We start from the raw sequence: 14,769 nt of genomic DNA on the forward strand, positions 1-14,769 counted from the left end.
AAAAAATATATAAAATTTTTCAGACACTTTTGGAAATAATTGAATGAAGATTTTCGGAATATTTCGGTATCCAGTACGCGTTCTAAAACTCATCGAGGAAGAGATGTCCAGCCCAGCCTCTCGTGGAGTCTTGGCGAGGGTACTGTCTCCCCGGTCTCCGCCTCTCCCCTGTCTGCTCCCCACGTCTGCCCCTGCTCCATCTCGTCCCCTGTCACTCTCTCATTGTGGCAATATACAGTAGAGAAGTAACATCCTGTGTTTCGAGGCACTATAGTTAGATGGCAAGGTAGAACGTAGCAATAATAATTCCCTCTCGCACTGACGAAGTATGTGTCGAGATGTAATTGCCGTGAATAATCCTCGAAGGTGCTAAGTGTCCTGAATAAAATGACAATGACATGGAAGCGGATTGAGGAACATTCCGGAATAGGTGAGGAGTAGTTGGCATATACGAGATTGAATAACCCCAACATCCTGGGAGGTGCCCCCCGAGTTCAGATAAATTCTCGTCTCGCATCGTCCGACGTGATCGTGCAGGCTGCGTACGCGCCCTCCACTCCTCGACAGGCCTCGCGCCCCTGCATGACATTTGCGCGCATATCAAATATTATTTACATAACGGTATATTATTCGAGCGATGTTAAATGCCAAACTGTCCGGAAAATACTGCGATCTACTATTTTTCGTTGTTGATTTAAGAAAGGATCCTTCGTTGTCGTTGGAAAACCAACGTTAATTGTTTCAGACCTTGTTTTTAACCATGTCAATGAATAGATTGTTGATTGAAACGCATGTTGATTACTTGTTCGAGGAAAAAAAAACACTGTACATACATGCTACATTATACATACATCTACATTTAGATGATACATACATCTACGTACACTTTGCTCCTGTAAACTTTGCATAGAATTTATTATTATGTAGTGTTTGAAAGTTTAGAAATACAAATTTTACATTCTAAGATTATTTTTAAATTGTGACATAAGATAAAGTAGATAAAATGTCTGATTTTGTTAGTTGGCATGCAAACTCCAAACTCCAAAAAATTATAAACTAATTGAAATTAAAGTAGAGAGTACGAATGTTCCACGATAAACAAAGTATTCCGTGCATAACACCATGAAAAACACCAAAATCAGACATACATCCTACATATTTATTTTCATATTTTACTTCACTTTATTCAGCCATCCATAATTTTGCACATCCAATCCCGTACGCAATATGCTTAACGGTCGGAGAGGTTGTACAAATAACTGCGGAATGTGCAGATTGGTATTACGGCCGCAGCAAGTTTAAGGGTACATGGGGAATTTTTCCAAAATCCTACATACATATCCTGCAGAAATCTGCGAATACGGATAACTTAGTGCAGGAGATTACTAACGTCTTGCGAGAATGGGGGCATCATTGGAAACATTTGTATGTGGTATGTATAAAGTGTCTCGTCGTAGACAATTCCCATTCATTTCTGGAAATAGGGAGAGTATTATATATCTAACTTGATAATTCTGTATATATAGACACACTCCGAGCACTTCGAAACAATGCAGCAACAGATTCTGGATGCGATCGGATACAGAAGCAAGATTTTAAGCGGGACTTTAACGGTAGACGAGTTGAAGGACATGAAGAGATTGGCGACAGCAAAGATAGGCACTGGGAATCAACTGTTGGGCTTGGACATGGTGGTTCGAGACGAGCACGGAAATATTCTGAATCCCCTGGAGACAAGCACTATCCAATTGTATTACCATCACGAGACTGCTGCGGAAAGGATAAGAAAAGCGTGCAATGATACCAAGAAGAAGCCCTACAAGCCACAAGTACCTGTATATTCACATATCTTCTTCGTTAGTGTGAGAAATTTTGTATGTAAAATGGCAGAGGACGTAGAGCTGCTGTTGACTTTGTACGACGGCAGAGAGATGAAAGCTATCACGGAGAACTACGTGGTATCGTGGAGCAAAGAGGGACTCGCGAGGGACATTGATCAGCTGCACAATCTTAGAGTATTGTTCACGGATCTTGGTTCCAGAGATTTAATGAGGGACAAAGTTTATTTAGCCTGTTACGTAATTAGAATAGGCGGTATGGAAGCCAAAGAACCGGACCACCGTCGCTCGAGTGTTACACAAGCTAATCAAACCAAATCTAAGGGCGCGGAAAGTATGAGGCGACCGTTTGGTGTAGCCGCTATGGATATTACCTTATTCATTACCGGCAAGCTTGAAGGTGATGTTGAGCAACATCATTTTATACCTTTTATACAGTAAGTACGTGTTTAGAATGGATAATTTCGGCTTTATGACGTTCAACAGTATGACATTCGTGATTAAAGCATCAAGGAGGAGCATTATGATGGCTCTTACAAAATTGAAGTAGACTTGTTTTTGTCGGTTTCCTGTCTTTGTTTCAGATGTTGTGAGAAAGACAGTCTTGATGGCACATTACGTAGAATTATCGCGCAGAAAGAAACAAATATCCAGAAACACGTTAACGGCAATATTGCCAATGTCACAGGTGGACAAGGATTGTGGACTAGCTTAAAATTGCTGAGGGGCGATCCGAAACAAGTGAGTCTTAAAATAAAATTATTCTATAAAGTTATTCTATAATTGTGCTATAAATAGTGAATTATATTCTGAAATTATTTTGAATATTTACGAAAAGGTACGTGATGAAAATCCACATTTGGTGCTCGGTAATGTTGCCATCGCGCGTAAAATGGGATTCCCAGAAGTTATTTTGCCGGGTGACGTACGTAATGATTTGTATCTGACGTTAATTAGCGGTGAATTCAGCAAAGGCTCCAAATCTACGGACAAAAATGTAGAAGTAACGGTGAGTAAGAATAGAAATTTTCAAAAATTTGTACTTTACGTATTCTTAGAAATATACGTACATGAATACTTATAATTTTTAACAGGTCAAAGTATGTAATGAACATGGTATAGCGATCCCCGGAGTTATGACATTAGGTGGCGGCGCGTCTCCAATTGACGAGTATCGTAGCGTAATTTATTATCACGAAGACAAGCCTAGATGGTGCGAAACATTTAAGATCGCCATACCTATAGAAGAATTTAAGCAGGCCCACTTAAAGTTTACATTTAAGCATCGCAGTTCTAACGAAGCGAAAGATAAGTCTGAAAAGCCATTTGCTTTAAGTTACGTTCGATTAATGCAACGCAACGGCACGACTCTACAAGACATACAACACGAATTGTTGGTTTACAAGTTAGAGCAGAAGAAATACGACGAGAGCGATATATCCTACTTTAAATTGCCATCCACTCGTGGAGAATTGGTATACTTATTTATTTAATGAAAAGATAAAAAAAATTTAATTTTTTAAAAAGATTATGCATTTTATTTTAATTTTTCTTTATGTTTGTGTTTTAGGCTGAATTAAACATGGAGAAAAAGCCAAGTTTAGGATCGCTAACATTAAGCAGTAAGGATAGTTTTTTGATAGCGACCAATATTTGCTCAACTAAATTAACCCAGAATGTAGACTTATTAGGTTTACTTAATTGGGCATCGCACAATACGGACTTAAAAGAATCTTTAGCTGCTTTAATGAAAGTTGACGGGGAGGAAATAGTGAAGTTTCTGCAGGTAAAATAAATCTGATTTAACGAAAATTAAGAATAAAAAGTAATATTTCTATAAGGGAAAATTATATTGAAATTATTACGTTCCAGGATGTTTTGGATGCTTTATTTAATATCTTAATGAGTAATTCAGACAGTGATGTTTACGATGACATGGTCTTTGAGTGCCTTTTATATATTATCGGACTCGTATCCGATAGAAAGTACCAGCACTTCCAACCAGTATTAGATTTATATATTTCTGAGAGCTTCTCTGCAACTCTTGCATATAAGAAATTAATTGCGGTATTACGCAAGCGTATAGATAACGTCAACAACGGCGATGGACAGGAACGAGATTTATTGCTTAAGACAATGAAAAGTCTGCAATACTGCATGAGATTTATTGTCGAATCTCGTCTTTTATTTACTGAGTACGTTTTATTTTTCATTACAATTCTTTTCTCATACATTATATAATCGTTAATAAAACGTTTTATAAAATTGTCTAAATACGACAGTATAATAAATATGGCTGTGAATATCTGTTCCAAAAAAAGAAGTATGCATGATTTTTAATGGACATTCGTAATTTATTTTTAAAGGTTAAATCAGGATGAAGAAGAATTCTCACAAACCTTAACTGATCTATTACGGTCTATCGTTAATCTCATGAGTCATGAAACAGATGGTACTCTCTTGGTTCAAGGCGCCTGTCTCAAGTACCTACCAACGACGATACCTCATTTATTAAGAGTTTATAGCGGCAAGCAATTAAGCACAATTTTAACAGATTTACTCGTGACTCTACCAACGGGTAGATTAACTAAACAAAAAATGATGACGGTAAATGACATCGTCCACAGTCCGCTTTTTTTAAATGTGGACTGTAGAGCGATTTTATTACCAAGAATTACTATACTTGTGAGAGACTTATTGGAGTCCAAGGAGGAGGTAAGACGTTAGCATAAAGTATGCTATTTTCTAATGCTATTCCCTAACTTACAGTTTATACGAAATGGAATGTTCATTACTTATCCATATCTCACAACAAACAATTTCAGTTCATACATTTATTCTCGCAATACTTCATGATGAATCCTAATTACATCTGCATATAACTGCATATCAAATTTGATCATATTCATAAATTTTTACTTACATTTAATATCGTTCAGTGCGTCGTAAGATATCATTGTTCGTGCTTTCCGTGCAGCCTGTGATCTTTCCGCCACGCATCTTTCTATGAATTCTCTCTCTTAAACTTCTCTTTTTACAGAGGATGTCTCTTTATTTTTATTTCTTAAATTGTTTGTGATAGCTACATTTTTTATTAAATTCTGCCGCTGATTTTTTAATTTCACATTATAAGAAGAAATAGTTGTACATACATGTTATAAATTGTGATCTCAGAAAATTCAATAATAATGAAGATTAGTAGTAGAAAATACAAATGTATTGAAAGACATCCTTTACTTATTCTTGATAAAGCATGTGAAAGGAATATGACTTGAAAGAGTTTGAAACTTGGAATGTAGCATGTGTTTGTCCAGTGATGTTATTGTAATAATGTTTGCCCTGCATTGTGCGATAAGTTTTTACATAAAATTATTTGATATAAGGTTTACATTATATATGACACGAAAAACTCTAAATTATTAAATACATTACTAAACTATTAAATACATTATTAGATATTATCTAATCTACTTTTTTTTAAGTATTACGAATAATTTTCTGCTGATATTGATATTTTATTCTGCGCTTAGTGATATACTGCGTCTTTTCTGCAGTTCTATATTTACATTGGTGTCGGGAAAATTTTTCAGTAATGTAGTCGTATACGTCTTTCGAAAATGGCATTGTTTTTTTTTCCAACTAACAAGGGTTGTTTCATTTTTTTTTTGTACGGTTTGGTTTTGGTTAATGGCGTTTAAAGGGTCTATCGAGTACGCCTGGAAAGAGCGTGGCGAAGGTAGCCAGGCTGCTCGGCGAAAATCGGCATCGGCTCAACCAACACCGCGGCTACTCCGAAGAGGTAATTTTTGTCATAAGTGCAGGAAATTGCAAAATCCCCTATGCAGATAAATAATGCGTTTTTCACGGCATCATGATTTTAAGACAATTTAACATAGAATCTTGATGTACTTTGCACTTATGTCTGTTGTGTTGCATTACAATTTTTAGCGTCGGTGATTCGCGTTACGTGAGTTATTTTTTTTGTGTGAATGCAGAGTGTATATCATATCATACACTAATTTAGATGTGTAGATTATATATGTATATTTACGCAATAATCTTTTTTATTTATTTGTACATTATAGACGTAGATACGATTCATAAAGCAAGCTACTTTTTATATCTTTCTTATGTTTCTACAGGTGGAATTATGCGTCAAGATATTGTCTGACATCCTGGAACTGACTTTTAGAAAAGACGTGGGTAGCACAGTTTCAGATGTCAAGGAGATAATGTTAACAGCCCTGCGTACTATTATACAGACAGTCATATCAATGGACAGAGAAAATCCCTTAGTTGGAAATTTAGTTTCAGTAATGTTGGCGATATTCAGGTATTTTTAAGATTCTAAAAATGTAAAACAACTGTAAAATATTGTGACAAGAATAGACTGAAACACATATCTTTTCGTTCTTTTTTTTTTATCTTTTTCAGACAAATGACACAACTCCATTACGAGGTGTATATCAATCATTTTGGAACAAAAATCGATTTGCTTGACTTTCTTATGGAGATACTGTTAGTCTTTAAAGATCTGGTATCTAGAAGCGTATTTCCAGGGGACTGGTGTGAAATGATTATGCTCCAAAATAACATTATTTTGAATTCTTTACGGTATTTCTCGGCTACAATTAGAGATTATTTTTTCACCGAGTTTGAACATCAAGCATGGTCAAATTTCTTTCATTGCGCTATCGCATTCTTAACTCAACCTGCCCTACAATTGGAGACATTTACGTCAACGAAACGAAATCGAATTATTAAGCGTTATAAAGATATGCGCAGGTACGTCTCTCTTATGTAATATAATAATTATACAGAATTACTTTTAACATCGAGACAACAAAAAATTCTTAATCGATACATTCTAGGTATAATTATATTTACTAGATATTATGTAGCTAAATAAAGTAAAATTAATTTAAATAAATAGGAAGTGTGCCAATATAAGTGAAATTAATATTATTCGCTTTTTTCCTTACATTACAGAGCAACTGTGTTTGAAATCAGATCTATGTGGTTCAACTTGGGCCAACACAAAATACTGTTTGTGCCCAGTTTAGTTGGTGCCATCCTCGAAATGGCATTAATACCTGATACCGAATTAAGAAAAGCTACTATACCTATTTTTTTCGACATGATGCAATGCGAGTACTACAGTTCACGTATAGTGGAAGGATATGGGGATACTAAGCGCGATCCTGCTCATATCAAAGCTAATTTTATGGAATATGAAAACGAAATGATTGCAAAATTGGATATTCTGGTATAGTGTTTTATATACATAATTTTTAATACTGAAACAAGAAATAGTCTTAATTAAAATTTACTTTGCTAATTACATTGATGAAAAGTTGTTTTATCAGAGATTTGTTTTAACAGGTCGAAGGAGGCAGAGGCGATGAACAGTTTCGTACACTTTGGACTGACGTTATGGGTTCTTTATGCGAGAAACATTCTACAATGCGAGAACAAGGCTTGCGTTTCGTAGACACTATAGCTAGACTCATGGAACGCTTATTGCAATATCGCGATATTATTCATGCAGAATCCCAAGAACATCGTATGCTTTGCACTGTAAATTTATTAGAATTCTATTCTGAGATTAATAGAAAGGAAATGTATATCAGGTAAATGTATAAAAAAATATATTATAATTCAAACGTTTTAATTGTGTATCTTCTAAGTCTGATTAAATCAATGCGATTTTAGCTTGGATTTTTTAAATCTGAATATTCCATAAATACTTAATACAAATAATAAATGTATATTAAAATGTATTAAATGACTTTCTTTATACAGATATGTGAATAAGCTGTGTGAATTACACCTAGAATGCGATAATTATACAGAAGCAGCTTATTCTTTAAAGCTCCACAGCCAATTATTAGCATGGAGTGATCAACCTTTGTCACCTTTGTTAATATCACACAGGTAATACTACCAACCAGAATTAAATAGATAGTTTATATATAATAAGCTTGTGGTAATATTAAATTACTGTATTATTTTTCTAGATATCCGTTATGTCAAACACACCGTGAGTTGAAAGAAGCATTGTACAATGATATTATTGATTATTTTGATAAAGGAAGAATGTGGGAATGCGCCCTTGCCGTTTGCAAGGAACTAGTCTCACAATATGAGGAAGAAACATTTGATTATTTGCAACTGTCCGTACTATTAAGACGGATGGCAAAGTTTTATGACTGTATAATAAAACAGTTAAGGCCTGAACCAGAATATTTCAGAGTCGCATATTACGGCAGAGGGCACCCTGCCTTCCTTCAAAACAAGGTACGTTCATGTGTTTAATATATCTTTGATCTTATTTCATCCGTTTTTCTATTCTTTATTCAACGAAATAATATATTTGTGATACAGGTATTTGTTTATCGAGGAAAGGAATACGAAAGACTTAGTGATTTTTGCACAAGAACACTGAATCAGTTACCGAATGCAGAGCAAATGAATAAGTTGTCTCCGCCCACCACAGAGATGCTAGAATCATATCATCAATATGTACAAATCAACAAGGTAGAGCCACTGATGGATGAAAAGAGGCATCGCCTAAGTGGTAAACCAGTTACTGCAGAAGCAGTTTTAAGGTGCGTATTGTACGTTACATTGAATACAGCTTACGTAAGATTTTATCAATTTTCTATTGTATTTCTGTGTGATTATCATTGTCTTTGTGTTCTAGATATCATCGTGTGAACGATGTGCAGCGCTTTAGATTTTCAAGACCTGCTCCGAGAAAGGAAATCATTCCGACAAATAGCGATAAGGAAAAGGAAATAAATACTAGCACCAACAATAGCAATGAGTTTGCCTCGTTATGGTTGGAAAGAACAGTACTTGTTACAAGCTACCCGTTGCCAGGAATACTTCGATGGTTCCCTGTGACGTCTAGCGAGACATATTTAGTCAGTCCCTTGAGGAATGCGATTGAAACTATGGAAGCTACAAACACAGCATTGAGGGATCTCATTATTGCCAACAGGTTTGCATGATATCTTAATTTTATTGTTCGAAACGAGTTATAATCTCTTATTGCAACAACTTCATACTTTTCAACTTAAAACTTTTAACTCTTTAATTAATCATTTAAAAACCAAGGCTTATATGGGTTAAACTTTGAGATCGAATATGAGACCTGTCATCTATGAGTTATTCCTATCACCGAATCACACACACGTCACTCTATCTTTTTATAATTTATGATGAATATAACGTAGAAATAAAATTGATTTACTTGTTTATTATATGTCTATTATTATTCACAATATAATCTTTCGTGTAACTATTTTGCAGGAGTGATCCCAGTCTTCCATTAAATCCTTTGAGCATGAAATTAAATGGCATATTGGATCCTGCTGTTATGGGTGGAATCGATAACTATGAAAAGGCCTTCCTCAACGCAGAGTACAGAGATAGTCATCCGGAAGAGAGTTCGGATCTTCTCAAGTTAGAAGGGCTTATTGCAGAGCAAATCCCTCTACTCAGCCTAGGTCTACAGTTACATAAAGTACGAGCACCCACCGAATTGGCGCCGTTTCATCAACGTTTAGAGCAATGTTTCATGTCAATGCGTACTCAAGTAGAAGCTAAATATGGAAAAAGGGTAAGGCTTCTAACCGTTCAAGTCAGTATCTATTGAAATAATATCAAGTAAATACACGCATTAGATTTCTAAATCCACATAATTTATTCTATAACACAGACCTGCGACTTGCAAATTGAAAGCCTAACGCAAACCGTAACAATGCGGAGACCACCAATTTCGAGAGGAGATAATCACTGCCTGTCCGAGTCAAATATGAATAATTCAGAGTAAGCTTTCCTGTCCATTCTTGCAGAGCATGTTTACTATTTTAACTTTTAATAAGTTTATATAATCGTAACTAACACAGATATAACTATTGCATAGCATGCTATTGCTATATCACGATCATCATTATTGAAATAAGGCAACATTTTAAAAAAGGTGTTAACTGCTCTTAAAAAGCGACATTAAATTCAATTGTTTTTAACATTATCTTTATTTCTGTTAAATGATAAAATAACGCGACTATCTTGCGAGACTTATTCCTCAATATTATAAGCAAAAACTATATACTGGTTGTGTATATTATACAGAATGTCCAAGATCGAACATTGTTGATCTGGAATATCCTGTATAAATAATAAAATAGTTAAACAGCTACTTTGTAATTACCCCGTTCAGCTATGCAACTCACTACAGGGTATCCTCACTTACAAGATCCCAAGTTGCAACGTTCAAGTCGCTTACATCGTTCAATTTTAACAACAGCACACCTCCAAGTAATGCTCAAAGCGTCAATTTGTCAAGGTAAAGTCATCATATCAGTGTTTAACTTAACTTCAGCACTAACTAAAAGTTAAAGCATTTCTTTTCGTAGATGAATTAGATGTAGTGCAATTAATCCTAATCATGTAATATTAAAATTAAAGCAACAAGATATTTATGTTTTCTATACTTGGATTTGATATAAAATATGTAAATATTTAATTTGTAATTAATAATTATTTGTAGATGCACGGATTTATTTATAAAAATTACATATTTATTATAAAAGTTACGTTCTGCACTTATAGAAGATGAATAATGCCGTTTAGAATACGTGATAGAAAAGAATGCAATATGATTTCAGGAATATTGCTGTTGGACCTGATAAACTCTCACATAATACCTTATTATCCTTTCTTCGCACATAGTACTCCTACATATGTTTCTTTCACATTTTACATTTTTTAATGAAAGCGTCACACAATGCTTAATATTTTGCTTGTTTTAATTTTGTTAATTTTTATGCAATATAGTAAATAAATATTAATGCATATCCTAGCACACATATTACACTAATTTGCACTAATCTAGTTTATGTTACTTTAACACATGTTTCGAGGATAGGTATCATTCATAAAGTTATTATTTGTAGTAACCAATTATAAATATTAGCAATTTTTTTAAAATAAATTTAAAATTAAGATTTTACACCCCAAAAGCTCATGATAGGACAATAAAAGCTGTTTTGAATGCCACATTCTTTTACCCCACATTCTTATCATATAAATACTTAATTCTACATGTATGCAAAAAGTACATTATTTGTTTCGTTATGATTATAAGCATTTTTATATCTCTTATATTTGTTTACTTTGCTTTCTATCTGCATGGTCTTGTTTTGCATTTTTCACTATATCGTCATAAATATCCCTGGAATATATATCTCCTTCAACTGGCAATCTCTACTAAAACTTCCTAAGTCTACAATAACTGCGATAGGTAATTAAAAACATGCACTTGTGTTACGAGACTATTGCAAATCTCGAATGACACTGCGATTATTATTAGATGTTTCTCTTACCACGCTGACTCCCTCAACATATAATAAGTAAAATACAAGTGTACACACAGTGTGTGGAAAATTTTATTTTAACAATGATTACAAATAATTTTAATTTATCCTATGAAATTTTCAATCGCTTATTATGAGTTGCACATCGTTCAATCGCTAGTAGTTGATCTCTTATCTTTTTTATCTATCCAGCTAAAAGTTTTCTTTTTTAATTGATAGAGACATCTTTAATCGCGGATATTTTTAATCTGTAGAAACAACTCCATGCGTTCGCACATCTTGTCAACGGCCTCTTTGCAAAAGGCATTGGGAAATCCAAGTCCAGGAACGTACAAAAAGAAGGATTCAAAGCGTAGAAGCTCGCGAAAGAGTGATTCCGCCACAGTGACAAAAACCGATCAACCGACCAGCCAGTGGTATACCACAACCGAAATATCCCACAGCTCAATTCAGGCAACATCGTCTGTTACGTCGTTAATATCTAATTTACATTCAACACATGTATTTGAGCTTCGACAAGAGGTAAAGACTTTATGAACTTATTATTGCCTTGTTGCACGCGACTTTAAAGTAAATATAATTAGAACGCGCTTCTTCGCACACAGCTCACACCAAAACGTCCCCTGAGATCGGAAGCGGAGAAAGAAAGGAGAATGAGTAATCGTTGGTCCGGCCAATCTCACTATCTAAGGAACATCAACAACGGACTGGAATCAAGCGGTTTAGGGAAGGGAAATAGAGATAGCGTCGGCACAACTGACAGTACAGCATCCGAGGACGACCCGCCACCTCCTCTACCGATTAAAATGCGCGAAGCCGATTATTGTAATCTTCCAGAGGAGCTGTCTAATAATCGGTGTGCGGCTACTTTGAATAATCTCAACAAGTCTTCGGGACAGTTGAAGAACAAGTTGCCGACACCTACCGACGACGATGTAGACAGTCATTCTAAACCGCCCACACCTCCACCGAAACCGAAAAGACCGATTCACAATTTGAATAAAAACACGCTTGCCTCTAACGACGTCGAAAACTCACCTGTCGAGGATTCGTCGACTGCATAATGTAACGTATAAAACTCTGCAGACGCCTCACGTTGTCCACCTTGCCGAATGTTGTGAACAAAAAGCGTCCATCCACGTTTGCAAAAGCGTTCTCCATTGATTTTTGTATCGTTGATCTTTAGAAGAGTTACCATTCATTAGTGTTAGTTCTAATATATTTCTTTGTGCCTTTCTTTCGCGGTTTAGGATAAGCGAATAAGTATACGCTGATATAAAACAAAATTCTTACCAAGTGTACTCTGTGCAACAGAAGGTATTGCTTTATCTATACTGAACGAGCAATGTTATTGACAAGGAAATCCAAAATTTAATATGGATTTAAAACACAATATTTTACAACTGATAGCGCACATATGTGACAAGGACTATAACGCCGTCATAATCTGATACTACAGCAATTTATCATATTTCTATTCTTATATATATATATATATAGCGAAACTTTGTGCTATATTCAGGAAAATTCAAGATTTTTATAATATTATCGGTAAAAAAGATATTAAAGTGAAGAGATCTTGTGTTTATGTAAGGATGAAAATTGTGAAATTCGCTTTTAACAATCAGTCACTCTAAATAAGCACATTATCGAACATTTTAATATCGCTTCATTGCAATTCACAATGCTTGCTGTAATATCCATTACAATGCGTAGCAGCATACTATAGTAACGTCCATTCTTTCGATCAAAGACTTCATTTCAATATGACTTTGGACATATATATTCGTGGAAAATATATATATTTTTTATAAATTTTGATATAAAACGTATACATACATAGCTTTAATTGTAATAAAAACTTTAGAAACTTTTACATTTTATACTAACCATTTTTGAACGGATTTGCTATCAAATATAATACGTATTAAATATAATGAGAACCGTTAAACGTTTTGCAATCTGTTTGTTACAATATTTTAATTTATTTCACAAATTCAATTTTTATAACCTAATTATCAGAGTAGTTATAATTTAATCGCGAAATATAGTTATTTAAATATTACCAAGAGCCATTGTGATCTAGTGGTAAAACAATTTATATGTGTTAATGATTATATAAGTCATTCATATTTGTTAACAGCGAGACTGTAGTCTTATATGTTAACTTATTTTTAAAAATAACAAGAAGATATTGAGAGATTGTTTACAAGTATATTCAACAAGAATAAGTATGCAGCAAATGATAATGCATATGCTTTTGCATATTTGTTTCATCCAAATGAATAATGTACTTGTAATGATTACATGGTCATAATACAGTCATATGATACCATGACAAACTACTTCCTAATTAAGCACAAGAATCAGAGTAAAAGTTCAAGTGGATTACAAGGAGCTATAATCTGTAATCTTATAACCATGAAGACTTTATAATTAATCAGGATACCAATTTTGCATTGTCTTTTAGTTACGGCACGTTCTAAAACGTATATATCTTATCTATCAGATAAGATATATACGGCTAAACTTATCTATCAGAAATAGCCGTTCATAATGTTAATTACAAATTATTTATTATGTTTTTCATCATTATTGAGTCTCATGCCAAAGAGATTAGTGCTTTATTTATTAAAAATGTTAGAGCATTATATGTATTGCTGAAGAAAAGTAGCATCGTAATATATTGATATTTATACCTAATGCACGAAGATAAAGAAGATAAGCTACAAAATAGAGAGCTTAATAGTTTATTCATTACTTATGATAATTAATGTAACAAAGATCTGTATTCAAAGTTATTGTTCTTACGTTGATTCAATTCGTTTACTCGTTTGCGGAGTAAATCTCCGGAAAAAGAAATAAATACATATATGTTTGTACAGCCATATGTTTGAACAGAACAGTTATGGATACAGTTCTTAGCTTTGACACCAATTTTGTTATGTAATCGAAAAAAATTGACAATATATTGAGCCTAAAAATTAAGAAATTTAATATAGTACCATTTGCTTTCCTAATTATATAATTAATTACGTTTTACTTAAGGATTAACGTGCCGTCTTTGTATCTAAACTGAAACAATCTTTCTGTTTTATTCTTACATAGGATATATTATATTGCAACATTTTCATACAAATCAATATTTTTATTTAATATACTTCAATTAATTTATTTAACTACATTTACATCGACAGACATTAATTATAAACAAGTGCCATTCAAAATATTAAATCCATACACACTATATAATACATTTCTCCCATATGAGCTAAACGATAACAAATATATATACATGCTATATAACAAATCAATTTTATTTATAAAAGACGAAATAATTTTATATAATCCCAAAACTCCTTACTTTTTAATATATAAGCAATATAGTTACATCTCTTATATTATTACTGACTAATTATTTGCTATAAAAATATATTTTATACGTTTCTTATAAAAGAAATTTTACAGTGACATTAGAAATAGAGCATGTGATGATATTTAGAAATTTAATTTTACGAAACAATGGATTTATGCATGTTTTATAATTA

The 14,769-nt window shown here is 33.6% G+C and overlaps 1 protein-coding gene across 11 annotated transcripts; it reads left to right on the top strand.

The window, feature by feature from the left end:
* The first annotated feature begins 179 nt into the window (after positions 1 to 179).
* On the top strand, positions 180 to 14,213 carry Mbc (myoblast city). 11 transcript variants are annotated; one of them, XM_071778408.1, is made up of 23 exons: positions 186 to 430; positions 1,191 to 1,432; positions 1,527 to 2,275; positions 2,423 to 2,579; positions 2,677 to 2,847; positions 2,933 to 3,313; positions 3,409 to 3,624; positions 3,711 to 4,033; positions 4,205 to 4,553; positions 5,539 to 5,637; positions 5,981 to 6,171; positions 6,273 to 6,623; positions 6,828 to 7,104; positions 7,221 to 7,468; positions 7,641 to 7,772; positions 7,856 to 8,135; positions 8,223 to 8,455; positions 8,542 to 8,841; positions 9,153 to 9,462; positions 9,562 to 9,671; positions 10,066 to 10,191; positions 11,476 to 11,743; positions 11,827 to 14,213. In XM_071778408.1, exons 1-23 carry the CDS (start codon positions 388 to 390, stop codon positions 12,283 to 12,285), a joined length of 6,015 nt encoding a protein of 2,004 aa, XP_071634509.1. In that variant the 5' UTR covers positions 186 to 387; the 3' UTR covers positions 12,286 to 14,213. The 11 variants fall into 11 exon arrangements, with proteins under 11 accessions (XP_071634518.1, XP_071634519.1, XP_071634509.1 ...); XM_071778411.1 differs by having other exon boundaries at positions 10,084 to 10,191; XM_071778409.1 differs by having other exon boundaries at positions 2,426 to 2,579.
* The last annotated feature ends 556 nt before the right edge of the window (positions 14,214 to 14,769 follow it).

Source organism: Temnothorax longispinosus, chromosome 5 (genome assembly GCF_030848805.1).
Source record: "Temnothorax longispinosus isolate EJ_2023e chromosome 5, Tlon_JGU_v1, whole genome shotgun sequence".
Taxonomy (NCBI): domain Eukaryota; kingdom Metazoa; phylum Arthropoda; class Insecta; order Hymenoptera; family Formicidae; genus Temnothorax; species Temnothorax longispinosus.

What these genes read in the sequence shown, in the direction of transcription:
- Mbc (XM_071778408.1), top strand. Translation starts at nt 388, where the DNA reads ATGACAATGACATGGAAGCGGATTGAGGAACATTCCGGAATAG. An exon ending in CATTTTATACCTTTTATACA is followed by an intron (nt 2,276 to 2,422) that starts GTAAGTACGTGT and finishes TCTTTGTTTCAG; the next exon opens with ATGTTGTGAGAAAGACAGTC. An exon ending in GCAGTTTTAAGGTGCGTATT is followed by an intron (nt 8,456 to 8,541) that starts GTACGTTACATT and finishes TTTGTGTTCTAG; the next exon opens with ATATCATCGTGTGAACGATG.